This window comes from Sorex araneus, chromosome 2, assembly GCF_027595985.1.
Source record: "Sorex araneus isolate mSorAra2 chromosome 2, mSorAra2.pri, whole genome shotgun sequence".
In the NCBI taxonomy this organism is placed as follows: Eukaryota; Metazoa; Chordata; class Mammalia; order Eulipotyphla; family Soricidae; genus Sorex; species Sorex araneus.
In genome coordinates, this window is record NC_073303.1 from 37,457,539 (window position 1) to 37,484,992 (window position 27,454).

Below are 27,454 nucleotides of genomic sequence, written 5' to 3' on the forward strand. Positions count from 1 at the left end.
TAATGAAGCTAAAGGTGTATTTTTTTAAATAAGAATTGGCGATCCCCCCCCATCTCAGAAAAGGGTCTAAGTGGATGCTCATTTACTTGGTATCCACCTAATATTTTTCCCAGGTTGCCTGAATTTTAGCTATAGATAATTGATTGTCATGTATAGAACAGTACTGAGATGGAGATTTCAAACAAAAGTACACTTTCTGGGCAGATTTGGAGTGGAAAATAGTTCATTAGAATAGTTATTGACTAAAAGTGCTCTACATCACTAGTCGTCAGAGAGATGCAGATCAAAACAACCATGAGATACCACCTCACACCACAGAGACTAGCACACATCCAAAAGAACAAAAGCAACCGCTGTTGGAGAGGATGTGGGGAGAAAGGGACCCTTCTACACTGCTGGTGGGAATGCCGGCTAGTTCAGCCCTTTTGGAAAACAGTATGGACGATTCTCAAAAAACTAGAGGTTGAACTCCCATTTGACCCAGCAATACCACTGCTGGGAATATATCCCAGAAAAGCCAAAAAGTATAGTCGAAGTGACATATGCACTTATATGTTCACCGCAGCACTGTTTACAATAGCCAGAATCTGGAAAAAACCCGAGTGCCCTAGAACAGATGACTGGTTGAAGAAACTCTGGTACATCTATACAATGGAATACTATGCAGCTGTTAGAAAAAATGAGGTCATGACGTTTGCATATAAGTGGATCAACATGGAAAGTATCATGCTAAGTGAAATGAGTCAGAAAGAGAGAGACAGACATAGAAAGATTGCACTCATCTGTGGAATATAGAATAATAGACTATAATACTAACGCCCAAGAATAGTAGAAATAAGTACCAGGAGAATATTTCCATGGCTTGGAGGCTGGTCTCTCATTCTGGGTAACTCAGGGAAGGGACCACCAAGTAAAATGTGGTTGGAGGACATGTGGGGGAAGGGTGAGGCGGGTGGAATACAGACTAGAGACTGAACACAATGGCCACTCAACACCTCTATTGCAAACCACAACACCTAATCAGAGAGAGAGAACAAGAGGGAATTCCCTGCCACAGTGGCAGGGTGGGGTGGGGGGAGACGGGTCTGGGGAGGGGGGGAGGGATGTTGGGTTTACGGGTGGTGGAGAATGGGCACTGGTGAAGGGATGGGTTATTGAACTTTGTATGGGGGAAGCATGAGCACAAAGATGTATGGATCTGTAACTGTACCCTCACGATGACTCTCTAATTAAAAATAAACTAATAATAAAAAAAGGTACCCTGAAAAAAAATAAATAAAAGGATACCATACGTTAAAAAAAAAGAATAGTTATTGACTATCCTTTGTGATGAACCCATTTTGCAAATGAAAAGAAATACATAGTAGCAAATGAAAAGCAATGCATAGCAGTAAAGTAGTAAAAGTAGTAAAGTACTAAGCAGTAGTAGAGTGGGTAGGCTTTACTTGGCTCCTCTTGCACAAAATCAACCCAGCTTCAATCTGGAGAATCCCATATATTCCCCGATCTCTGATCACAGAACCGGGATGAAGCCATAAGAATCCCCAGGTGTGGCCCAACAGCCCCAACAAAACCCCAGTAGAATATCGGCTTTGACTTTGGGGGGTAATATTAAAGATGGCTTTAATTTTTGGTTGCTTTTATTTTCAAATTTTTAAATCCTAGTATCTGATCCCTCCTCCTCCTCCCAAGAAAATAGCAGAAAGAAAAAAATCACAGCAACTGAAAACAAATGTACATAAACATTCAGAGCGGAGAAGGAAGGTGGTGATGATTGTCCTCTAACAGCCGCCTCGAAAGCTGCCAAATGACCGCCCTCAGCCGTGTCTCCGCAGGAGGAGCATCAGGAGAGCTGCAGCGAGCAGGACACAGAGGGCAGAGACAGTCGGGCCACGATCTCAGTCACCATCTGCATGGGGCCCCGCACAGCTTCTGAAAGGGAAGAAGGCCAGAGCGGAGCGTCACTGCATTGCTTCATCTGGCAAACCTGACTGCCCGGGAAACTCAGAAGGCCACCCCTGAACTCTCCGCTTGGTCTTGTCTGCCATGAAAGAGAACCTGGTGGATTTAATCTTACAAAAAGTTGTGTGAGAACTTTGTAAAACATTTCTGGAAATAATGGGATAAAGGATGCCTGAACAGTTCTTCCTTTGATACTGTGGTATAAAGTCTAATGCATGCAGATTAGCATTTGTGTTGACTGTACATTATCACTGTCACTGTATCACTGTCATCCCATTGCTCATCGATTTGCACGAGCGGGTACCAGTAACATCTCCCTTATGAGACTTGTTACTGTTTTTGGCATATCAAATATGCCATGGGTAACTTGCCAGGCTCTGCCTTGTGGGTGAGATACTCTCGATAGCTTGCCAGGCTCTCCGAGAGGGGCGGAGGAATCAAACCCAGGTCGGCCGCATGCATTAAACCAAGAATATTCGCCTCCATGTTCCATTCTCTACAGTTTTGGTTTCCAAATTAAATTTTTCATGGTGGTGCTAGAGAGTTAGTAGAGCAGATAGGACATTTGTCTTGCACACAGAGGACCTGAGTTCAGTCCCCGGCACTGTATATGGTCCTGTGAACTCCTGCTAGGAGTAAGCCCTGAGCACAGATAGGGATGGACCCACCTTTTTTTTTTTTAATGAAAAAAAATTTTTTTCATGGTAACTTAAGTAAGAAGAATCACATGTGAACCTATTTCGTGTGTGTTAAGAGAATGTGGGGGCTGGAGTAATAGCACAGTGGGTAGAGCATTTGCCTTGCACACAGCCAACCCGGATTTAATTCCCACATGATCCCCTGAGTACCATCAGGAGTAATTCCTGAGTGCAGAGCCAGGAATAACCTCTGTGCATTGCTGGGTCACTGTCACTGTCATTGCCATCAATTTACTCACAGTAATGTCTCCAGTGTGAGACTTGTTTTTACTGTTTTGGGTATATTGAATATGCCACGGGTAGCTTGCCAGTCTCTGCCATGAGGGTGGGATACTTTCGGTAGCTTGCCAGGCTCTCCAATAGGGGTAGAGGAATCGAACCTGGGTTAGCCAGCGTGCAAGGCAAACACCCTACCGCTGTGCTATCGCTCCGGACCATTGCTGGGTGTGATCCAGAAAGAAAAAGGAAAAAAAAAGTGTGGACACTTAGATGCCAGGCCTGCGTTTCCCCTCTGCCAGACACCGTGATCCCAGGATGAACAGCACTGACCTATCCTGAGGGTGCCTTGACTGCACGGTCATTCCTGCATCGTGTCTGCACTAATTTCATCTTAGTTCGAGTGTAGTGGGGTGGTTGGGTTTCTTGGGTAGGGAAGAGGCGACAGTGGCCCACTAGCCTGTGACAATAGCCAAGTTGGTTGGATTTGGTCTACTACTATGACATATTTTTTTTAATTCTTTTATTGATTTACCATGTGGAAAGTTACAAAGTGTTCAGGTTAAAGTCTCAGTTATACAATGCTCAAACAACCATCCCTTCACCAGTGCACATATTCCACCACCAAGAATCACGATATGTCCCCCTTCCCCCCACCTACCCAGTCCCCACCCCGCATGTGTAACTGATAAATTTCACTTTACTTTCACTTTACTTTGATTACATTCAATATTTAAAAAAAAATTCAGTATTATTGATTTGGAGTTTCTGCCCCCTAAAGTCGATCTGCTGAAAAGAAAGCATTTGGTAATTTGTTTTCCATTGCTGAGAATGAAGAGATATGAGGTCAGGAGGCCGCACTAGCAGCAGCATAGTTTTGGATTTCTGTATTTTAGTATTTTAGTAACTAAGTCCAGAGAAATGTCTGCCAGGAATCTCAACATTGTAAGCTTGTACCTCTCAGCTACTTTATATTCCACATATGAGTGCGATCTTTCTATGCTACTATGACATATTGAGTTAGTTGGCTTTGGGTTTTTCTTTTAAAGAGAGGAAATATATTTCTGATTATCTTTCAAAGGAGGAAAAGAAAAAAAAATTTAGGGGCCAGGGGAGCATAAGAGACAAGCCAGTGCCTGCACAGCGTGGCCTGATTCCATCCCTGGCACCACAGGAGCCCTCTAGGCATCACCCAGGGACAGCCTGGCAGCTCCGAGCACCACAGGCACCCGCACCCTGACTCAGAGATGGGGCACTAGCGGGCACCCGGGCACAGCTGCACCTGCTGGGGGAGGAGATGAGGCGAGCTTGGGCCACACCTGACAGTGCGCAAGACTCCTCTGGACTCTGCTCAGGAACACTCGTGGCAGTGCTCACTAACTTCTCCATCTCGCCAGCACACAGTGCGTGATCATGCAACATCTCTGATACTCTGTTGCCTCGGAAATGCTCTTGGTGGCTGAAGAGTGCTCAGCAGGCTGGAGTGTGTGTGTCAGCAGGAGGCTGGGTGGGTCCCCAGCACCCGGTTGACACAGTACCACACCAGGACAGCCCCTAAATACCACTGGGTGTGACCCAAGTGCTGTTGGCTAACCAGGGCCCTCCCCTACTCCCTCCTGTATCACTCTAGAGCTAACAGTACTTACTAGGTACTTGCTTAATGGGTGGCTATCTGGAGGAGTCTCTGACTGGAATCCTTTCCATTAGGTTGCAATGGTTAAGTTTCCCTCCCTTTCACAAACCCCTCTGTGACAGGTCAAGTCATAAATTCACAGAAGCCAGAAATCAAAGCGTTTCACTGGCAGTTACATATGCATTTGATGCTCCGTGTTTTTGAGGATTGATTCCTGGTACCCCAAAACAAAAAACCCACAAACAATGAAAGAATGTTTCCCCCCTGCCCTTTTCTTTTCACTCATGCTCTGCCACTGAATGGTACTCGGGGGAAATGGAAATCTCTAATCTTGTCGTTGGAAGATGACTTCAGGTCGGTGCATGTCTCAAGAGTCTGGCGATGCTGTTATTATCACAGACCGCTGAATCCACTCACCCGCAGCAAGCATCTGGGTGCTGACAAAGCAAGTTTCCAAGGCTTTGGCGTGCCAACTTCCCACCTAATCCAAGTGAAGGAACAGTGTCCTGGTCAGTTTCCTCTTTTTTATTCTTCTTTTCTGTTTGAAATCACTTTTGAACCATGTAAGAAATTAGATCCTGAGGTTTTATTTATTTATTTTTGAGAGCCATAGTCTGCAGTGCTCAGGGCTTACTCCTAGCTCTGCACTCAGGGGTCACTCCCGGCAGAGGATCTGGGGATCAAATGGATGCCTGGGACTGAACGCGGTTTGAATGCGTGTGAGGCAAGCACTCTATCCAGCTCAATTTTTAATTATTTTAAAATCTCACTTGGAACCAGTGGCATTTGTTTAGTTGTGCCTTTGGTAAGAAGAAGAAAAATATATAGTCTGATTTGCTTACTGGTTTTCACATATGTTTAAAAAATAGTCTTTGTTTGCATTGATGCACATTTAGAATAGCATTTAATTCCAAGCATTTGTTGCCAGCATAACCAAAATTCCACATTCGGGCACGATGTGACCCAGTCATGCCTAACTGTGTTGGGACTCAATTTCAAGGCCTGCCGACCCCCTTCTGAACAGCAGAGAGAGGGGGGCTGTGCGTTAGGGCCCGAGACCTCCAGCCAGGCTCTTCTGACCCCGCCTTTCTCAGGCAGGCAGAGAAGCTGGTTGTCCAAATCTGCTCCCGGCCACCCTGCTCTCCAGCCCAGAGCCAGCACCAGGCACCGTCAGCCCGACCTCTCTGGGGCTGGGGAAGCCACTGGCTGCCATGATCCTCCTGTAGAATTCGACAGAAGCCCAGGGGTAGCGAGGCGTATTTCTGTCGTTCGAGTCAACGTAGAAGAATCCGTATCTCTTGGAGCGTCCTTCCCCCCACTCCCAGGTGTCCAGCAGAGGCCACGCGGTGTACCCTCCCACAGAGACGCCGTCTTTCTTGGCTGCAGAGACATGGGATTTCAGTTTTATGTATTTCACTTCCAAAATATTGTGAAGCAAAAAGGACTTGGGATGTGGATGGTGACTCATGCTAGAACATTGTAGCTTCTCGATCTGCGTTCAGTCCCCAGAATTGGGGTGTGTGTGTGTGTGTGTGTGTGTGTGTGTGTGTGTGTATACACTCACACACATATGTAGCCCCCATTACTGCAGAGTTGGTCCAAATACAAAAAGATCACCTCACATGGTTTTATATGAAGTTGAATGTTTTACTTTGTTTATTTTGGTGGGGGGCAGGTAAGCACATCCAGCCATGCTCAGGGCTTACTTCCAGCAGCACTCAAGGGCCCCTATGGGGTACCAGGGATCAAACCCGGGCTGGCCACATGCAAGGCAAGCACCTACCCACAGCGATAGTGCTGTACTCTCTCCAAACCTTCATCTGAAGTTTGGAAACAAGTTTCAGCCCATGATGTGTTGCTAAGATTTGTCAAAAAAAAAACTTGGTCAATATGCGAATATCATACAGACAATATGTGAAGACTTGAATTGTATCTCACCTTTTAGCATTTCATTTATGTGGCCTTTGAGGTACTGAATGCTTCGCTCATCACATATTGACTCCCATGAAATTTCTGAGGCGCTCCATTCTCTGTTACATATACGGGAGGGTCTCCATACTGAGTCTGCTGGGGTCACACAGTGCATGCATTACTTTTTTTTTTTTACTAGTTTTTGGGCCACATCTGGTGATGCTCAGGGCTTACTCCTGCCTCTGCACTCGGGAATTACTCCTGGTGGTGCTCTGGGGACCCTATGGGATGCTGGAATCAAACACAGGATGGTGCAAAGCCAGCGCCTTCCCTGCTGTAGTATCACTCTGACCCGACATGCATTACTTTCTCACCTGCAGTCAGGTTTCCGAGGAAGGCACCTGTAAGAACTGTGTCCTAGTTTCACAGGTGACCCTTCACATTATTCAGAGATGAATATAGGCAATGGGTAAGTTCAAGCAAAAGATGGCAATAAATGAGCACCGTTTCCATTTTCTCTAGTCTTGGGACCACACCCAGAAATGCTCAGGGACCTACACTCAGAGTTCACTCCTGGTGGTCCTTGGGGGACCACATGAAATGCCAGGCATAGAACCCAAGTCGACCACATGCAAGGCAAATGCCCTATCTGCTGTGCTATCATTCCAAGTCCATAAATCAGCACCATTTTAAGAAATACTTCAGGTCTTGTTCCTTCCCACATTACATTTTGGATGAAAATGCAGCAGAGCAAATAGGAAATCATAATTTTTGCTAAGGAAAAATTACATCTGTATTAGTCAAACTGCACTTTAGGTAAGGCTTGTGTCAGCCTCTGAGGTCTAAGTAACTGGAAATGTAGGCACCGGGCTGGAGTGACAGAACAGTGGGTAAGGTGCAGCCAGCCCAGGTTAGATTCCCAGCACCCCATGTCGTTCCCCAAGCACTGCCAGGAATGATCCCTGAGCACCACTGCGGGAGACCCCAAAAACCTAACTAAATACTAAATGCCAAGACACCTGTTTTCGGAAACTCTCAAGCTCATTTGCCAACTTGATTTGGCACGAGCCTCAGGCAATCACAAGCTAATGTCCGAGTTCACAAAGTTGAGCAGAGAAGCGATAAAGGAAGACCTCAAACAGGGGAGAGCACCAGTGTTGGCCGATGCGGCAGAAGCCGGGAAAAGTATTTGCAACGCTCGCCCTTCCTTTGCCAACTAAAAGACCAAGATGACTGCCCTCCGACATCCTGATGGATCTATCACATCTTCCAGAAGGGCAATGGAGAGGTTTATTCATGACTTCTACTCAGATCTCTTCAACAGCCATATCCACCTGCCCAGATACCAAATTCTGCAGGATGGATATGTCATTCCCAAGGTCCTCCACCCGGTCCGGATGAAGTCAGACCCGAACACCTGAAGAATCTGCCGCCAGTACTCATCAATATAATGGCTCAGCACTTCACACACTACCTGTACGAATACAAGGTTCCATCCCAATGGAAAACCAGCAGGACTGTCCTGTTGTACAAGAAGGGAGACATCTACGACATCAGCAACTATAGCCCAATCTGCCTGTTGTCCATCGAGCCATCACTAGCTCGAGCTGGGGTCCAAGTCTCATCCAGTGCAGTGGAGTCTTGACAAGGACCCCGACTCCAAATCACAAGCAGACCATTTGTGATAAATAAAAAAGCAATTTATATACTGGTCTATTTTTAGCCTCGGCCCTATTACAACAGTGGTCAGCGACTAGACAATGGCTAGTAAAAATGTATAGGGAGGGTACAGTGACCCCTCATGACCGGCCAGACCCAACTGCCCAATTTCTTATCTCGGCAAATTATTCAACTGGGAGTTTACCAGAAACTGCAGGCCCTGCTTTGGGGAAACAGAAATTGAGGCCTGGTTGGGACTTAATGTTGGCTAGAGGCTGTCCTGGCTGCTGAGGACCTGCTTTTGGGCTGCACAATGATTCTCCCTCAAGCAGGGATTCCATGTCCCTCCAAGTCACATTCCTCCATGGCCAAGATCTTCTTCGTCTGGATCTGACAGTGTCACCAATAGGCAGATTTACTTGCTAGGAACTGGGCTGATGATCAAACTGGGTGTTGATGCATGCATGCAAGCACTACCTCTCCAGCCCCAAAGAGGTTCTTTTTAATTTTTTTAATTTTATAAGGTATTTCACAATATTTGAATACATTGAATATTCAAACATCAATCCCACCACCATTACACCTTCCCACAACCATATTTCGGATGTTTCCATTCTGAATTCTAATTCCTGTACCAAAAAAGAACCGAAATAATGTATTTTGTATTGTTTGATATGAAAAAAACACTGAAGATGCTCCAAAAGAGTATCCATAGAGGAAAGAGTGTGAAAGTTGTTCTATTTCGACAGGGGCGATTTAGACCTTCTATGAGATCACGATCATGTTGTTAAAGGTTGAGCCTTGTGTGCTTTTGTAAATATATCTGTGGATATATATATAGCACTATAGCACTGTCATCCCATTGTTCATCAATTTGCTCGAGCAGGCACCAGTAACATCTCCATTGTAAGATTTGTTGTTACTGTCTTTGGCATATCAAATTATGCCACGGGGACCTTGCCAGGCTCTGCCATGTGGGTGGGATACTGTCAGCATCTTGCCAGGCTCCCCCAGAGTGATGGAGCAATGGAACCCAGTTGGCCACATGCAAGGGAAATGCCCTACCTGCTGTGCTATCACAGTACATAGTCTGGCAATATCTGCAAAGTTGGTTTTTTAAATAAATATTTTTAATTGAGTCACAATGAGATACACAGTTACAAAGTTGTTCATGATTGGGCTTCAGGAGTGATATCACAGTGGGTAGGGCGTTCGCCTTGCACGTGGCCGACCCGGGTTCAATTCCTCTGCTCCTCTCAGAGAACCCGGAAAGCTCACGAAAGTATTTTGCCCACATGGCAGAGCCTGGAAAGCTACCTGTGGTGTATTCGATATGCCAAAAACAATAAAAATAAATCTTACAATGGAGATGTTTCTGGTGCCCGCTTGAGCAACGGGATGACAGTGACAGTGACAATGTTCCAATACCCTTCCCTTCAACAATGTACATTCCCATCACCAATGCAAACAGCTCTCTTCTCCTCTTCTCTCTTCTTTCTCCCCCTCCCCACCTTCCCCCACACCCGCCTCTCCTCCCCTCTCCCCAACCTCTTTTGGGCATTATGGTTTGCAATACAAGTACTGAAAGGTTATTAGTCATATCCCCTTTACCAATTTTCAACACTCAGTTTCTGTCCAAAGTGATCATTTCAAGCTATTCATTCCAGTCTCTTTTATATTATATTTTATAAAAATTGTTATTTGGTATCAAAATAACAGTTTGTTTGGGGGCCACACCCAACCGGGCTCAGGATTTACTCCTGGCTCTGTGCTCAGGGATTGCTCCTGACAGACCCATGGGGTGATACCGGGTTTTGGAGATCAAATCTGGGTCAGCCACATGCAATCAAGTACCTTACCCACTGTTCTATCCCTCCTTAGTTTGGTATCTTACAACTACAGTCTTGAACAGTTAGATACTCTCACTTACCTTCTAAACACTGTGGATAGGAAAGCCAGCTAGAATGTAAAACAAATAAGTTTATTATACGGAGTGCAATTTTAAAAATCGTAGTGAACATAAAACAATAAATCAAACACAAACCATTTTTCTCATTTCCTACATTACCTTAAGGGAGCATCTTTTTCACATTATTAGGACCTAAAATTAGCACTCACAGAAACAATCTCTATGGAAGTCAAAAATAAATATTAAAAAACACAAACTTTCCTCAGCCACTTTAATCTAAACATTCTCTTAGCTATTAAATTTCAAATGTAAGAGAAAAAGAGAGATAAACATTAAGTCCTATTACTGGAACACTGGGGAGCTAGAGAACTGGAATATGCTCCTGGGACACAACTTCCTAAGGCCCAGCAGAAGATCCAAGGACCCCGAGTGCTGTGATCCTTAAAGAGCTGGAGCTTCTAGCTGAGTTGAAGGAAAAAAAGATTGAATATAACTCAGAAATGACTATCCACCAAGAATACTGCTAAACCCTAGCCTGACTCCCGGCACCTTGAAGAAGAAAATCTCCTGGGCAAAAGTGAAAACTCTCCCTAATATACATATGTATATATACATATATATATATATATATATATTCCCTCTAAGATTGATAGATTGATTGATTGCCTACTACTGTGAACATCAAATGTGCGGTACTCTTGGAGTATGGGTAGGGTGTGTCCTATGAATTGTTGCGTGGCCGCTTTTGCAGCCGCAGGTCCAGGGATAGGTTCAGTCATGGGTGAGGCTCGGCCTGCATGTGTGGGAGAGCAGCCTTGAGCACAGCGGCGTTTGGGTTCTGGAGGTTTTTGGCTGCAGGGGCTGGGTCCTTCGGGTAGGGAGGGCTCTCGCCCACCCCCCCTTTGGGACACACCGAGTGAAACAGCCTGGCACGGGATCCAGTGTCAGTGTCATAGATGGCTAGTGTCATGTTACGATCCCCTCCAGGACAGGTTCATTTTTTTGCATTGATTTTAAGCATTCTACTTCACTCTCTTACTCTCTTCCCTACACAAAAGAAATGTGGAAATGCTGCCTCAATAAGAAAATTTTTGGTCACTAACAGAAATGTTTAGAGATCAATAGTCAAGTCTGTGCATTAGACTATTCATCTATGCTGGAATACTGTTATCTCTCTTTTTATGCAGTTACAGTGAAATTACAAAGTTACTTATGACTTGGTTTCAGACATACAATGTTTAAACACTGATCCCTTCATCTCTCCCAACAGCCCCTGCCCTGCAGACAACTTGCCTCCCAAACACCAGTCGGTGCTAGGAGGGGAAGGTTTTGGGGAGATTTCTCAGGGATTCTTGTTTTGTTTTGGTTTTTGGCCAGAGCTACTCCTGGCTTTGCACTCTGGAATTGCTCATGGAAGTGCTCAGAGAATCATATGTGATATCTGGGATCAAACTCTTGTCAGATGCAAGCAAGGGAAATGTCCTACCTGCTGTACTAACACTCTGGCCCCAACATTTTAAAAAAATTTTGTAAGGTTGTTTACAGTGCTGTTGTTGATAGGGTTTCATACACAACACATTGACACCTTTCCTATGCTAGATTTTTAAAAATTCACCTCTTCAGCACAAGTTTCCTGGTAGAAATGCCATGGCCTGGGCTGGAGCAGTAGCACAGCGGGTAGGGCGTTTGCCTTGCAAACGGCCCACCCAGAACCGATTCCCAGCATCCCATATGGTCCCCTGAGCACCACCAGGGGTGATTCCTGAATCCAAAGCCAGGAACAGCCTCTTTGCATTGCTTGGTGTGACCCAAAAAGACAAAAATAAGAAAGAAATGCCATGGCCTAGAGTTGTTGGTCTTACATGCTGTGGAAATCTGGAAACCCAAGAACCAGAGCCCAGGGTTGAAGCCTCCAGGCTCCAAGGACTTACATCCCTTCTCTGGGTCTTTTCATTCTCCCATCAGTGTTAGGGGTCTTATTCTAGATGGAAAATATCTTTTCTCCTGGAGGGTGTGATGCCGCCAACCTGTACCTGTGGGGCGAGTGCATACCTGTGCCTGGTGGTGTCTTCAGGCTTCCTGACACCCTAAAATTGCCACTGTGCCTTTAGCAAAACCCCAACAACTTGGGGCCAAGTTTACCAAGAAATTAAACAGCCAAAATTTAGGTATGTGGGAGCAATGCCCATAAACCCCTTCTCACTCAGCTATATAAGCTCATTTATTGGCCTTATCTCAGAGACCCAGGAGAAATCTCAAAAGAGACCAAAATCCGCAATTAATCTCAGACCCATGCATCACTGAAACAACTGGTGGAAATCAGAGGGGACAGGTTGGGCTGTGCCTGCCCAAGCAGAACCCCCAGCAGCCTCTTGCTTCCACAACCCAAAATCGCTGCCATATCCCCAGGCTGACTCCACTGTCTCAGGACGGACCTCACCAAGATATAATCTGAAAATTCGGGTATGCGGTTTTTGTGACTAAAATCTCCAGGCTTTCATGGAGTTGGTTTGGGCTCCTCTCCCCACTTCCAAATACACGTGGAAGCACTGGCAGTCACCCCCACAAACCAACTCCGGCCCACCCTGTAAACTCTATTACTGGCCTTGCTTCAGAGACCCAGGAATACATCTCCAAAGACTTTAAAAGCCAGAGATGCATTTGAATTGCTTCATGAGCAGAGGGGAGAAGGCAGAAGGAATAGAGAAGGGATCACTAAGACAATGATGGCTGAAGGAACCAGTTGGGATGGGAGATATATGCCGAAAGTAGATAATGGACCAAACATGATGAGCTCTCACTGTCTGTGTTGCAAGCCATAATGCCCAAAAGTTGAGAGAGGTTATGGAGAATATTGTCTGCCTTAGAGTCAGGGGGAGGGTGGGAAAGGGGGGGTATGCCTGGGATACTGGTTGTGGGGAATGTGCACTGGCGGAGGGATGGGTGTTTGATCATTGTGAGATTGTAACCCAAACATGGAAGCTTGTAACTATCTCACGGTGATTCAATAAAATTTTAAAAATTAAAAAAAAAAGTAATAAGCCTGCTATTGCCGATAAACCACACAGACACCAAAAATAAAAAAAGTAGAGAGAGAGTATGGGGACTATAGTCTGCAATAGAGGCAGGGGGGAGGGTAAGAAAGGGGGGTATACCTGGGAAATTGGTGATGGGGAATGTGCACTGGCGGAGGGATGGGTGTTTGATCATTGTGAGATTGTAACCTAAACATGAAAGCTTGTAACTATCTCTCAGTGATTTAATAAAAAAATAATAAATAATAAAAAAGCCAGAGATGCAACAGCAAGTTCCATCAGACACCACAGGGCGCCCTCTAGTATACACAGCTAGGAGCTCGTGGAGAGCTCCCTGCTAGGAAGCACAATTCAAACTGAGCTGTCTTTCTGCGCTATGGCCACACGGGGGAGCCGCTGCTCTGCTCGCTCCTACTTTGCAGGGGCGGGGCTGTGGTCTGACTCAGGCTGAGATGCTGACCTGGAGGAGGACATCCATGGGATGAAGATGCCTCCAGAGCAGTCCTGGGTCAGGATCTGGAGCCGGGCAGAGAGTTGCTGAAGGGAAACCTGTGGGGCCTTGTGCTATGTCTGAGGTTCCAAAATGTCCCCAAAACCTCTTTCTCCAGTCCGTGATGCCAAACCTAGAAACTACAAGGGAACTTTCCTTCCACTCACTGTTCCTTTTCTTAGGAAAATTCTTCATCTTTTATTGCTACCACATTTCTACAGCTGATAAGTCCACGTCAGGACAGTATCACGAATCTCTACACTATATTTTGATGTTTCTGCTTTCTTTCTTTTATCTCCTAGGATCCCATCCCAGGGTCATTTACCCTGAGTGAAATCCCAGTCATGTCTCCCAAAGTTTCCTCTGGCTGAGTCTTGGGTGATGTGGCATTGTAAGGAGGCTGCTCTGCTGTACACTGGAGAGAGCCCCTCTGTTTGGGTGTGGTGGCTAAGGCTAGGGGTGTCAGAAGCCCACAGACACAGTGTCATTCTCAACAGCATTTCAGGGAGTGCAGGAGCCATTCGGTCATCAGTGATGATGGTCACCCTCACCCCCTGATGACACATGTTCCTCAGTTTCTCTATTTCAAGACATGTGCTTTATTTTGTACAACAAATATATCTATTGTTGTAATTAAGGTGACATGTACAGTGTTCATGCAGTTTCTGCATCTGACCACCACCAAAGTGCCCAATACCATCCACCGTCTCCTTGTGCTGTCACTGTCACTGTCATCCCGTTGCTCATTGATTTGCTCAAGCGGGCACCAGTAACGTCTCTCATTGAGAGGCTGATTGTTACTGTTTTTTTGGCACATCTAATACGCACAGGTAGCTTGCCAGGCTCTGCCGTTCGGGTTCCCTACTCTCGGTAGCTTGTCAGGCTCTCCGAGAGGGGCGGAGGAATTGAACAAGGGTTGGCAGCATGAAAGGCGAATGCCCAACCGCTGTGCTATCGTTCCAGACCTCCTTGTGTGCTACTTATGTTATTAACATTAATTCTCCTCGTTCACCTAACCCCCTCCCAAAGTGTACCTATGCTCTTGTCCTCTTTCCCACACTGTTTCTTTAGAATGAATCTCTCTGTAACTCTCACGCTAAGAACTGTTCTTCAGGTTGTATGAAACTTTCAATTTTGTTTGTTCTTTTTTTTAGGTCTCACCCGGCAGTGCTCAGGGATTACTCCTAGGGGTACTCAGGGAACCATATGTGGTGCCAGGGATTGAACCCCAGTCAGCTGTATGTCAGGTAAACACCCGACCTGCTGCACTCTGGCCCTGGCCTTAAGAATATTTTTAATTCTTCCGGATGTGACCAGTTTTTAAACATTACTTTAAATACTTAAAATTTTATGACACTTATAAAATATTTGTCACATCATACTCAAAGTATAAATTCCTTTCTAGTCCAGGGCCAATACTTTTTTTACTGAACAAAACTTTTATTTGTTTCTGCACAGCCAGGATGGACCCTGCCTCCATACGTGGAAGGCCTGTGCCCTACCGCTGAGCCTTCTCCCCAATTCACAGAACTAGTTTAGCTTTCCTGACTGGGAGAGGAGCTAGATTGAATGTCTGGAATATTGCTCAGTGTAGACATTCTAAGGCCTGGGAATGTTGTTCAGTGTAGACTGTCTTTCCTGCAGATATAAGAGCATGAGTTTGACCCCTGGCACCATCCCACAAGCCTCGTCTGATCCTGGTGACAATGTCTTGTGTGATCCCCGGCCCCAAAACAAAAAACAGTTCTGTCTTTGACACCACAACCAAGTGTTCAGGAGCGCCACAACTAAATGATGTTACCTAAGTGATGTTACAACTGAAAGGTGTGTGAGACTGCGAGCAAGTGAGCGACCCTGGCAAGCACCACAACCAAGTGTGTGAGCACCGGTGAAGGCACCTACAGGAGCGAAAACAAAGTTTAATAAAACAAAGTCCTCAGTTCACTAAGGAAAGGGACAGAGATAAATCAGCAATAAAAGAATCTTTTATTTTTTTATTATTTTTTTTCCTTAAAGAAATATTTTATTGAACCACCGTGAAAACAAGAAAAAAAAATACAAAGCTTTCAGGTTTAAGTCACAGTCAAATACTGATTAAACCACCATCCCTTCACCAGTGCACCCGTTCCACCACCAAGAACCCCAATACACCCCCTTCCCACCCCACCCCCATCTAAGTAGCTAATGATATTCCCATTATTCTCTATATATATTGAGTACATTTCATATTTCCATACAGAACTCACTATTATTGATTGGAAATTTTCCCCAACAATCAGGCCTGCTGAATAGGCATCATCTAATAATTTCTCTTCCTTGGTAAGAGTGAAGACTTTGAGTCCGCGCGGCCGCGATTTTTGGGTTTCTAATATTTTAGCTCAGTTCACAGTCAAAGTGGATGGCTGCAAGAATCCGCTCTGGTGCCAAAATGGGTTAGGAGACCTCAGGATCACAGTCTTTAGGCGCGGAGGGTCTGTTTCTCATGCCGCGGCTCTCGGTTCATCTCTGGGCGGAAGGCGCGCCGGGAACGCCCCCCCTCCCAGGATCTAAAAGATTTAAAAGAATCTTTTAAACTCCTTCTTACAAACATCAGACCTCACAAGACAGTGAACCATGCCCAGGGTCCAGTGAGATGCCTTAGCTCAAAGGGCCGGGGCGCAGGCTGTGTGTGCAGCAAGGCCAGCACAGGGCCCCAGGGGTTTCCCTTCTCAACTCTCCATCCGGCTCCAGATCCTGACCCTAGGACAGCTCTGAAGGCACCTTCATCCCGTGGCAATCTACTTTCGGCCAATCTTCTACCTGGGCCAAACTAATTTGGGCAGATCTGTATTGGACCTATCATCTATCTTGGGCCAATCTATCTTGGACCCATAACTCCTCCTCCGGGTCAGCATCTCAGCCTGAGTCAGACCACTGCCCGACCCCTGCAAAGTAGGAGCGAGCAGAACAGCGGCGCCCCCGTGTGGCCATAGCGCAGAAAAACAACTCAGTCGGAATTGTGCTTTCTAGCAAGGAGCTCTCCATAAGCTCTTACCTGTGCACACTAGGGGGCGCCCTGTAGTATCTGCTGAAACTCACTGCAGCATCTGGCTTTTGATGTCTTTGGAGATGTGTTCCTGAGTCTCTGAAGCAAGGCCAATAAGAGTTTACAGGGTGGGCTGGAATTGGTTTGTGGGGGTGACTGCCAGTGCTTCCACGTGGTGGGAAGCAGGCCAAACCAACTCCGTGAAAGCCTGGAGATTTTAGTCACAAAACCCACATACCCGAATTTTACCACAATCTGTTCAGCATGCAGGAGTTCAAGATTTTCCATGGCTTTTGGTCTCTGTTGAGATTTATATTAGGTCTCTGAGATAAGGCCAATAAATGAGTTTATATAGCTGAGTCAGAGGTGGTTTGTGGGCGTGGCTCCCACATACCTAAATTTTGACTGTTTAATATCTTGGTAAACATGGTCCAAGTTGTTGGGATCCAGCCAAATGCACAACGGCAATTTTAGGGTGTCAGGAAGCCTGAAGACACCGCTAGGTTGCTGATGCACTAGCCCTGCAGGTACAGGTTGACCCATTGTCGGCATCATACCCCCCAGGAGAAAAGATACCAAAATTCTTTTTCCATCTAGAATAAGACCCCTTAACACTGATGGAAGAATGAAAAGACCCAGAGAAGGGGAGCAAGGCCTGTGCAGCCTGGTGGCATCAGCCCTGGGCCTTGAATTTTCAGATTTCCAGATTTGGGAGGTAGCTTGTTACAACACATATTGTAAAATTTAGTTCAATTTGCTTGTTACAACACCCAGACTGTGAGGACCCCTGAGCACCCCTGGGGGCAGTCCTGAAGCACAGAGTCTGGGGTAACCCTGAGCACAGGAGGGTGTAGTTCCCCCACCTGCCCCAAATGAGCAGATACAAAGAAAGGGAGAGACCCTGAAGGAGCTCCACAGATAACAGCTCCTGAGGCAGGCGGGGAAGGTCTGTGTGTCCTTAGTGACAGTAACTACACCCTTGCGCCTCTGCCAGCTTTTCTGTACTTTCCACCAGTCTGCTCCATGCCTTGTCCTGCTGCTCCATGTGGGTCTCTAAGCCCAGCAGAGTCCTCTCACAGTCAGTCCTCTTCCCAGTCAGTCACTCTCTCACCTCTGAGCGCTGCCCCACTTCCTCCTCCCTCTGCCAACCAGTCAGTCGCTCCCCATCGCCATGCTCAGATGATGAGTTTATCTTATGTTCTATTCTGATTTGGGGGTTTTGGGTGACATCTGGCTGTACTCAGGGATTAGTCCTGGTGGGGTTCAGGTGACCATATGGGGTGTCAGGGATAGAACCCTGGTCAGTGGTGAACAAGGCAATCACCTTATTCACTTTCCAATCTGTCTGGTCCCTATATCGCTTTCACCCCGTATAAACAGAGTCTGAGGAGGGAACAGCTCCGTCATCTCCCCACTCTCTCATCTGGACCTGGATGCTCTTTCCCCCCAGGGAGGGCAGGACAGCAATGGTCCTGCCCTGTCCAAGGTCCCCTCAGCTTTGAACAGGATTAGACCCTTAAAGAGATACTAAATAAATCAAAACAAACGCTTCCACGTTACCTCACTGTCAGCCCCATGTCCTCTCCCACCTGCTGTCTCATGTCTCCCACACTGGGTGCCCAAAGGGAGCCCCGGGCTCACCCATGGGAGCCTGGATCCCCGCTGACTGCATCCACTTATGATCCTCATTAACACACCAGACTTGAGTCCATATCTCACTAACAAAATTGATATTTTATTTTTACCAAATGGATACTAAACACATGATTTCAGAATCCTAATATGTGTATAAGGCTTTAGGTCCCAATATTCATGTATCATGTTTCCTGAAACAACAGAGTTTTACCCTCATAATTACTGCTCATAATTAACTGATACAATTGTTGCAAATATCAGCCCTACATATTTGGATAAAGCTTATTATTTCCACATATGTGACTTAAATAACAGATTAAAGGCAAGAAAAATATGAAAATTCAGCTAGCATCTGATGAGACAGAGAAGACGCTTTGAATACATACAATGTAAAGGATTCACTCTTCCACAACACCATTGATGTTCTGAATTAGTTTTGTCCTTTTTCCTTCCTATTTTGGGGTGGGGACTTCCAAACAGTGCTCAGAAGGCCTGTGAGCGAGCTTCAGGTTCTCCAGTGCCACACCTGTGGTGCTCTGAGGCCCGTGTGTGCCACACAGAACCAGCTGCTTGTGCCCCTTAGCCCCTGAAGCACTTTTTTTGAGGGGAGACTTTCTGCAAGCACCATGGTTTACAAAGTTGTTTGTTATACAGTTGCTTCAGGAAGTCCATGTTCCAAAGCTAATTCCACCACCAGTGTGACCTTCCTTCACCAAAGTCCCCAGTTTCCCACCCAGCCCCTCAGCCAACCTCATAAGCAGACACAAAGAAATTTAGTTCAACACATGCTTGTTACAACACATGCTACAACATAAAATTAGTCCAGCATTAAATAATTTCATTACAGTGGCATTTCTAGCTGGGATGAACAAGGTGGCGCTTGAGTTCTAGCTCTCTGAGGTTGCACAGGTGACCTAGCTCTGATGGACACTGTGGTTTGCAATATCCTACACAACGTTTTGTCAAATCTGCTGTTTTCCTACTGGGCCAGGGTCAGGTGGCTCAAACTACTGTGGAATGTGGTGTCGCTCCAGAAGCTGAAGCATTTGGTGGCTTGGCAGCTTGATGAGGTTCAGGTGTGGAGCTGGGCCATTTCTATGCCTGAAACTTTGGGTGTGGGTGGGAGCTGTTGGCCCTGGACAGGGGAGTGTGGCTGGGGTGTTCGGGGAATCTGCCCAACCCCGTTCTGAGGAGGGCCCAGAGCCCAGCCCTGACTGGTCTACATGGAAGATTTAGAGCTTGGCATTTTTCTCAAGATTACACGAAGAACTGGGCCATTTCTCTGCTGAAAAAACAAAAACTGTTGGGGACTAGATAAATAAAGGAGATGGACAAGAGGTTCTTGTGGGACAACTTGGAACTTTATTGGAACTTTATGGGACCTTTATGGAACCTTTCAACCAAGAATACTTGCAATAGATGTGAAATATGGCCCTGGCAAGGGGGGAGGTTAGGGGTGGGCCCTTTATCTGCTCTGTCTCTACTTCCACTCCTTAAAGAATCTCCCCTTGAGAAAGCCCATTACAAAGATGTTTATCCCCATGAACTAAGGCCTTTGCATGTGTAAAAGTCTATCTTTATATTATATATAAATATTATATTATATATAATTCTTGGTATTTGCACAAAGAATGTTGTTCTGGTGATTATGGATCCTTCGTAATAAATTTGATTCACAGAGAAGAGTCAGGACTAGTCCACAGGCTCTGAGCCCCCTCACTGCATGCTTTTTGCTCACATTTCTGTCTCTTTCTTAGTTCTCATGGCTCCATGGATCAGGCCTACTCAGCTTGTGCTGGTCCCTGACAAAAATCTAATATGGTTTTTCTTCGAAGGACTTTCTAGGGCTAGTGAGATAGTATAACAGGTAAGGAGCTTGCCTTGCACCTTGCCAGAAATAGGTTCTATTGTCTGCATCCCATATGTTCCCCTGAGCGCTGCCAGGAGTAATTCCTGAGTACAGAGACAGTGAGCATAACTGGGTGTGACCCCTTGCCCTCCCCCAAAGGACTTCCTGTTAGCATTAATCTGTTGTTGATATTATCCCAGTTGAAGCCATTTTCAGGCTGTAGCTGCAGGAGAGATATGACAGAAGGTAAGGTGCTTGCCTTGCATGTGGCCAACAGGGCTTTGACCCAGGGCACCACATATGGTCCCATGACCCTGCCAAGAGTGATCCCTGAGCACAGAGCCAGGAGTTACTACTGAGCGCTGCCTGGTGTGGCCAAAAGCCCAAAAAAATAAAAATCGTCACCACCAACAATAAAGGGTCTCTAACTCAAATTCCTAGCAGGCAAACACTGACAGGCATAACCTGAACGCACAGACGCATCTCTGGGGTCCTCACGAACTTGTAAGATTGTGGCGAGATACTGAAATGAAAACCATGGAAAATCGATGAGTCAGTCTCAGCCCTGGACACGGGACACAGTGCGACAAAGATCAAGTGAGGGAATAGGTGAGAGGGCGAAGTCTCAGGTCCCAGGTGTGGTCCAGTGTCCCCAAGGTGGTGTTGGGGGCGGGAGATCAGGCCTGGGGATTCCTGGTCTCCTGAGTTTCACTTCTCCCTCCGCAACCTGTGCCAGCGCCTTCTGCCCGGATACTCCTGACTCGTCCCCAGTCCTCACTCCCATTTGGCATCGCTGTCTATTTCAGCCAATCAGCGTCCGCGACGCTCCCGGTTATAAACTGAAGGAAATCACAAGTGAGTCAGAACCCGCCTGCTTCCTCCAGTATGTGGGACCTGCGACCCCTCCTGCTGCTGCTCTCGGGGGCCCTGGCTCTGACCCAGCCCCGGGCGGGTGAGTGCGGGGTCGGGAGGGGAGTTCGTTGCGGGGGGAAGGGTGGGGACTGCCAGGCACTGATGTGCAGGACCCCGAGAAGGAGTTTCTCCGGTTCCCTGCCCGGATGCCCCCAAATGTTCCTCCTTGTCCCCCCAACCCCCAACTCCCCCCGCGCCCCTAAGTCTCGCCCTTCTCGGTCCCTCCCCCTTCCCGTCTCCCCTCCCTTTCCCTCACCCTGGCCCCGGGGCGCGCGGGGGGCGGGTCGGGCCGGGTCTCACCCCTTCCCTCCCCCAGGCCCCCACTCCCTGCGGTATTTCTACACCGCCGTGTCCCGGCCCGGCGGGGAGCCCCGCTTCATTGTCGTCGGCTACGTGGACGACAAGCAGTTCGAGCGCTTCGACAGCGACTCGGCGAGTCCGAGGATGGAGCCGCGGGCGCCGTGGGTGGAGCAGGAGGGACCCGAGTACTGGGAGCGGGAGACGCGGATCGCCAAGGACACCGCACAGACTTTCCGAGTGGACCTGAACACCCTGCGCGGCTACTACAACCAGAGCGAGGCGGGTGAGCGCGGCCGGGCAGGGACGAGCCAACACGGGGACGGGCCGGGTCGCCCCGAGGCGGGTCCGAGCGTCCCCGAGGCTGAGGGACCCGCCCCGGACCCTTGACCGGGAGGCGCCGCGGGGACCGGGCCCCGGTTTCGTTTTCGGTTCTGAGTTAATCTGTGCGGGCGGGTCAGACTCTCACACCCTCCAGGTGATGTACGGCTGCGACGTGGGGTCCGACGGGCGCCTCCTGCGCGGGTACCATCAAGACGCCTACGACGGCGCCGACTACATCACCCTGAACGAGGACCTGCGCTCCTGGACGGCGGCGGCGGGCACGCAGGCTTGGAGAAGCCAGCGCAAGAGGGAGCAGGCGGGTGCGGCTGAGTATTACAGGAACTACCTGGAGAACCTCTGCGTGGAGTGGCTCCGCAGACACCTGGACCTCGGGAAGGACACGCTGCTGCGCGCAGGTACCGGGTCCCGGGAGAGTGACCCCTGACCGCCCGCGGGAGGGGCGACTCCCCACAGGGGGGGACATAGTGGAGTTCAGTCAGGAGAGTGACCGACCCGCCTGGTTTCCATGTTCTGTACCACAGAGACCCGCCGTCCCGTCAGCCCTCCCTGTGTCCTCAGGACCCTGAAGTTTCTCAATGTGTGTGGAGGGAGGGGCGACCTTCTCTGAAATAACGAATATGGCTTCCCTGGGACCCGGCAGCCATCTGTGACCTCTCTCAGATCTCAGCTCCGACTCCGCTTCTCTCAGTCCCTCAACCCTCCACACAGGGCAGGAAAGAGTCACTGTCTCCTGAGAGATCCTACCGTCCTTCCCAAACCCTGTTCTAGAACTTTCCAAGAAATTAGGATTTTATCCAGTTTCTCCAGCCAACTTTATGTCTGAATTTTTACCTTCTATTCGAAACCAATTATCCTGTTCAACCTATTGTGGAAGTGACCCAAGGTTTGAATTTTCTCATTGTTCCTCCTCAGAAGCCCCCAGAAGCCACATCACCCACCACCCCTTCTCTGACCGGGAGGTCACCCTGAGGTGCTGGGCCCTGGGCTTCTACCCTGCCGAGATCACCCTGACCTGGCAGCATGATGGGGAGGACCTGACCCAGGACACAGAGCTGGTGGAGACCAGGCCTTCAGGGGATGGAACCTTCCAGAAGTGGGCGGCTGTGGTGGTGCCTTCTGGAGACGAGCAGAGATACACGTGCCGTGTGCAGCACCAGGGGCTGCCGGAGCCTGTCACCCTGAGATGGGGTAAGGAGGGGGACAGGGCACAGAGCCTGTTCTCAGGGAATCAGGGTTGGCCCCTCTGGGGAACTGTTGAGGGTCAGGCTGGGGCTGGGGCTCAGACACTCTCCTTCCTCCCTTCCCAGAGCCCCCTTCTCAGCCCACCATCCTCACTGTGGGCATCATTGTTGGCCTGGCTGTCCTCGGGGCTGTGGTCACTGGAGCTGTGGTGGCAGCTGTGATCAGCAGGAGGAAGCGCTCAGGTAAGATGGGGGTGCGTTGGGGGGAATCTGTCCAACATGGCAGGTCTTCAGTCTTGTCCCACTTTGGGGGTCCCCCGCATACTAGCTCTCCTGCTTCATTAGCGAAACACCACCTGCCCCTTTGCTGTCGCTCACACTCCTCTGTGTGTGCCGCTCTCATGTTTGCTAAGGAAAGACACTTTCACCTCCTAAGCTGGGGATGAACCTAGTTCCCCGGGTCCCAGGTCACAGGGACTGTCCCTTTTGAGAACAGACCGCCAGGAGAGGCTGGTCAGTCCAGGAGTGTCTTTTCCCCGCATGTTTCCTGGTCCTTCTCTCAGTCTTCTACTTCTGATGCTTCCTGGAGGTCCGGGCCTAGAGAGGTGCTCTGTGGGCTCAGGACCCAGTGCTCTCCCCGACCTTCCCTGGGCTGTTTCCTTCCCATAGGTGAGAAAGGAGGACAGTACACTCAGGCTGCAAGTAAGTGTGGGCAGGGTTGGGGCCCTGGAATCCTGGGGACAGAGACTGGAGCCCACGGGGAGCTCCCGCACCCCTAGATCTTCCTCTAATCCCACCCGCTGGGGCTCTGACCTTGTCCTGTTTGTTCCTCCCCAGACAGCGACAGTTCCCAGGGCTCTGATCAGTCTCTCTCGAACCCTAGAGGTGAGACTCTGGAGGCTGGAGTGGCAGGATTGGGCAGGACTGGATTTGGGGGTTCTTTGAGAGGGATGCTGGGAGCTTGCTCAGGATGTCACCACTTCTGTCACTCACTGAGTCTCTTCATTCTTTTCTCTAACAGTGTGAGGCAGCTGCCCCGCTGGGTTCCTCACATCCCAGTGTTGTGACTCAAGAACTGCTGATTCTCCTTCTGCCCTGGGACCTGAGTGTGTCTGTGTCCTGTCACACTCTGTGATGGGGAGACTGACCCACCCCTGCCCACCGGGCCCTCCACACTGACCTGCATTGTCTTCCCTGATGCTCTGGGCTGTGCCAGCAGAGACAGGACTCAGCCGTCTCCATCTGTGTTAAGGTCTTGTTTTCCTGAATAATGTTTCACCCTTATTGAAATCAGCATATGATTTGCACTTTTCTAATTCCTGGGGTGGGGTGGAGGGTTAATAAAAGAAATCCCTGAAATTTGAGAAGAAAAAAATAAAAATCTTGGAACCTTTCATGTGTTTTCTGTTTTGATTTGAGTCTGTCCCACATGTGACCAGAGAAGCAGTGAGGGAAAGGGAGGAGACAGAGGTGTGCCCAGTCTGTCTCTGTCTCAGTCATTGTGGGCTTTGTTGCTTCCGGAGAGGAAGGCGCAGTCCTGGTTCTGCGCTCACGGATCACTCCTGGCAGGCCCAGGGAACCATTTGGGGATCAGATCCAGGTTGGCCACATAAAGTAAGCACCTCCCCCGTACTGTCGCTCAAGGTCCCTCTAACCTGTTTTTTTTCCTAAAATCCCAGAGTGTTACTCTATTTAAAAAAATTTCTACATTCTATATCTCAGAGATTGTGTGACCCACAACAAACCCCAACACATGAGAACATAATGTCTTATTGTAAATTTTAACTTGAGTTTACAGACAAGCATCAATTGCCTCAAACTGCAAGTGTTTCTCTTGGGCAGAGCCTCACCCATGAGTAAACTTTCTCTTGGACCTGGAAGCTGCATCTGTAGCCACCCAACATGTCTTACCTCACACCACTAATATTCCAAGAATAGCATATTAGTGGGGTTTAAAGTAGAAGGTGACCAAACTTAGAGGGAAATATATTTTTACTGATATATATATATATATATATATATATATATATATACATATGGTCTGGACTGGGCCTCTTCCGCCCAGATTTTTCATTTTCCAGTAGCTAGGTGGTCACACCCAGGGATTGCCCCCGACGCCGTGTAATCCCACCAACAGCCAACATCCAGAGACTTAAACCAAGCTCCCGGAAGAGAGCAACACAATCTCTTGCCTGATTGCCTGGCTGTCTTCCCCGGGGCCCCTCAGAGGGGATTGGCTTCAGCTTCCCTCCCCACCCTGAGCAGAGCTCCTGTGGTCGAAGACCCCGAGCCTAGCCACAACCAAGCTCAAGGTCCCTCTCCACACATTCAGACGAGCTTCATGCATGAAGGTACCTGCAGAGGAACCCAGGTGTGTGGGACCCGGGGCTGAGACCTCCAAGCCTGCTCGGATCAGGACTGGGCCTCTTCTGCCCAGATTTCCCATTTTCTAGTAGCTAGGTGGTCACACCCAGGGACTGCCCCCGGCTCTGTGTAATCCCACCATCGGCCAATATCCAGAGACTATAAAACCAAGCTCCTGGAAGCGCACAGTTGCAAAGTGGCCGTGCAACATCTTATAGCCTAGTTCTCCCCTGGAAGAACCTGGCAAGCTACCGAGACTTTCCTTCCCTCATGGGAGAGCCTCACAAATTCCCCATGGTGTATTCATATGCCAAAACCAATAACATGATGTGTCTCATTCACCTGACCCTGAAAGAGCCTCCAGAGCGATACAGTTGGGAAGGACAAGTAAAGAAAGGCTTCTAAAATCTCAGGGCTAGGACGAATGGAGAGGTTACTGAGACCACTCGAGAAATTCGACGATCGATGGGATGATAATGGTGATGATATAAACATATATATATATATATATAATATATATATAAATATTAGAGAAGTGCTTACTTAATGGCCCCTCGGTGAAATACAATAATCTTCACACACGTTCCTCTAAGGAAACTTTCTTGGATCATTTTCAGCAGTTTATTCGTAACAAGTAATATCACTGTCATCCCATTGCTCATCGATTTGCTCAAGCGGGCACCAGTAACGTCTCTCAATGTGAGACTTATTGTTACTGTTTTTGGCATATCCAATATGCCATGGGTAGCTTACCAGGCTCTGCCGTGCAGGCACGATACTCTCAGTAGCTTGCCGGGCTCTCCGAAAGGGGTGGAGGAAACGAACACGGGTCGGCCGTGTGAAAGGTGAATACCCTACCGCTGTGCTATTGCTCCAGCCCCAACAAATAATACAAAATGTATTATTTCGGTTCTACTTACTTAGGGGCAGGGGTTCGGGTTCGTAAGGAAACATCTGAAATATGGTGGTAGGAATATGTTATGGTGGTAGAATTGGTGTTCCAATATTAAATATAATAAATATTTTTATTTGGACTACTTTATAAAAATAAAATAAAATAAAAATTTTTAATTAAAAATAAATTTTGGGGCTGGAGCGATAGCACAGAGGGTAGGGCATTTGCCTTGCACGCAGCCGACCCAGGTTCAATTCCCAGCATCCCATATGGTTCCCTGAGCACTGTCAAGGGTAATTCCTGAGTGCAGAGCCAGGAATAATCCCTGTGCATCGCCGGGTGTGACCCAAAAAGCAAAAAAAATTTAAAAATAAATTAAAAATAAATTTTAAAAAGCTGTGTTTAATGCAGTCAAAATGCCCTTCACTGCTCATGCATGGCCTGTGTTTATGAACTGCATGGTCTAGTTATTTTTGTCTTATTAAGTTTATTTCCTTTCCTTCTCTTCATTGTTGTTCTTAGTGATGCTGTGATGACCGGAGGCTGTGCACATGCCTGACTAGTGCATGCACATGTTTAGCTGTGACACTCAGCACGAGGTTGGTGGGACTTTCCCACATGCTTGCTGGGGGTAGGGCACACTCCCAGTTGAGGCACAAATTATACTTGTAGTGTCACTGGAGTCACTGTGGTGCCCACCACATGCCAACCAGAGGAAACAGCTCCTGGCCCTGGTATCCTACTCAATATGCCTCAACCCTGACCCATCTGCTGGAGATAAAAGACTCCATGTATGATACTCTGCCACTCTGCCTTAGATGCCAATCTCAAGTCCAGATTATTTCCTGAACTTCCATCAATCAAGATTAAATCTGAGGTTGCTACAGTTACCTCCTCAGGCTCAATTTTCTACAGTGACTCTAAGTACTTAGGAAACTTCTATGCCCACCACTTTAGCGACATGATAGAGTACAGATGAGGATCTTGATAAAGAGATAGAGGTGGTAAACTGCAGAAGCAAAGGAGCTTCTGTTACCCTAGAATGGGGGTTTACACCATCCAGTATGTGGATCACTAATTGGTAGCACTCTGAACTGGATGCTAATGGAATGAAGTCTTTATCTAATAGGCATTTGCTTTATTTTCAACTCTTCTCCATTTTCTTTTTATTTTATTTTATTTATTTTTTATTGAATCACCATGTGGAAAGTTACAAAGTTCTCAGGCTTATGACTCAGTTATACAATGCTCAAACACCTGTCCTTTCACCAGTGCTCATATTCCACCACCAAAAAAAAAAAACAGTATACAACCACCCCCCACCCCCCAACCACCCCCCTGCTAACTGATAAATTTCACTTCCTTTTCTCTTTACCTTGATTACATTCCATATTTCAACACAAAACTCACTATTGTTGTTGGAGTTTCAACACAGAAC

General features: G+C 47.7%; 1 protein-coding gene and 1 pseudogene across 1 annotated transcript; one reads left to right on the forward strand and one right to left on the reverse strand.

The window, feature by feature from the left end:
* Positions 1-1,712: 1,712 nt before the first annotated feature.
* Positions 1,713-27,454, reverse strand: part of LOC101555704 (lactase-like protein) — a 66,142-nt pseudogene continuing 40,400 nt past the window's right edge.
* On the forward strand, positions 20,900-23,192 carry LOC129402148 (patr class I histocompatibility antigen, A-126 alpha chain-like). The gene is made up of 6 exons (XM_055127476.1): positions 20,900-20,974; positions 21,251-21,517; positions 21,693-21,971; positions 22,489-22,764; positions 22,884-23,011; positions 23,103-23,192. The coding sequence occupies exons 1-6, from the start codon at positions 20,908-20,910 to the stop codon at positions 23,190-23,192; spliced, it is 1,107 nt and encodes a 368-aa protein (XP_054983451.1). The 5' UTR covers positions 20,900-20,907.

Bases quoted from the DNA above. Each gene is read 5' to 3' on its own strand.
- LOC129402148 (XM_055127476.1), top strand. From the start codon at position 20,908: ATGTGGGACCTGCGACCCCTCCTGCTGCTGCTCTCGGGGGCCCTGGCT. The intron at 21,972-22,488 runs GTACCGGGTCCC...GTTCCTCCTCAG, and splicing joins GGACACGCTGCTGCGCGCAG to AAGCCCCCAGAAGCCACATC. The intron at 23,012-23,102 runs GTGCGTTGGGGG...CTGCTTCATTAG, and splicing joins AGCGCTCAGGTAAGATGGGG to CGAAACACCACCTGCCCCTT.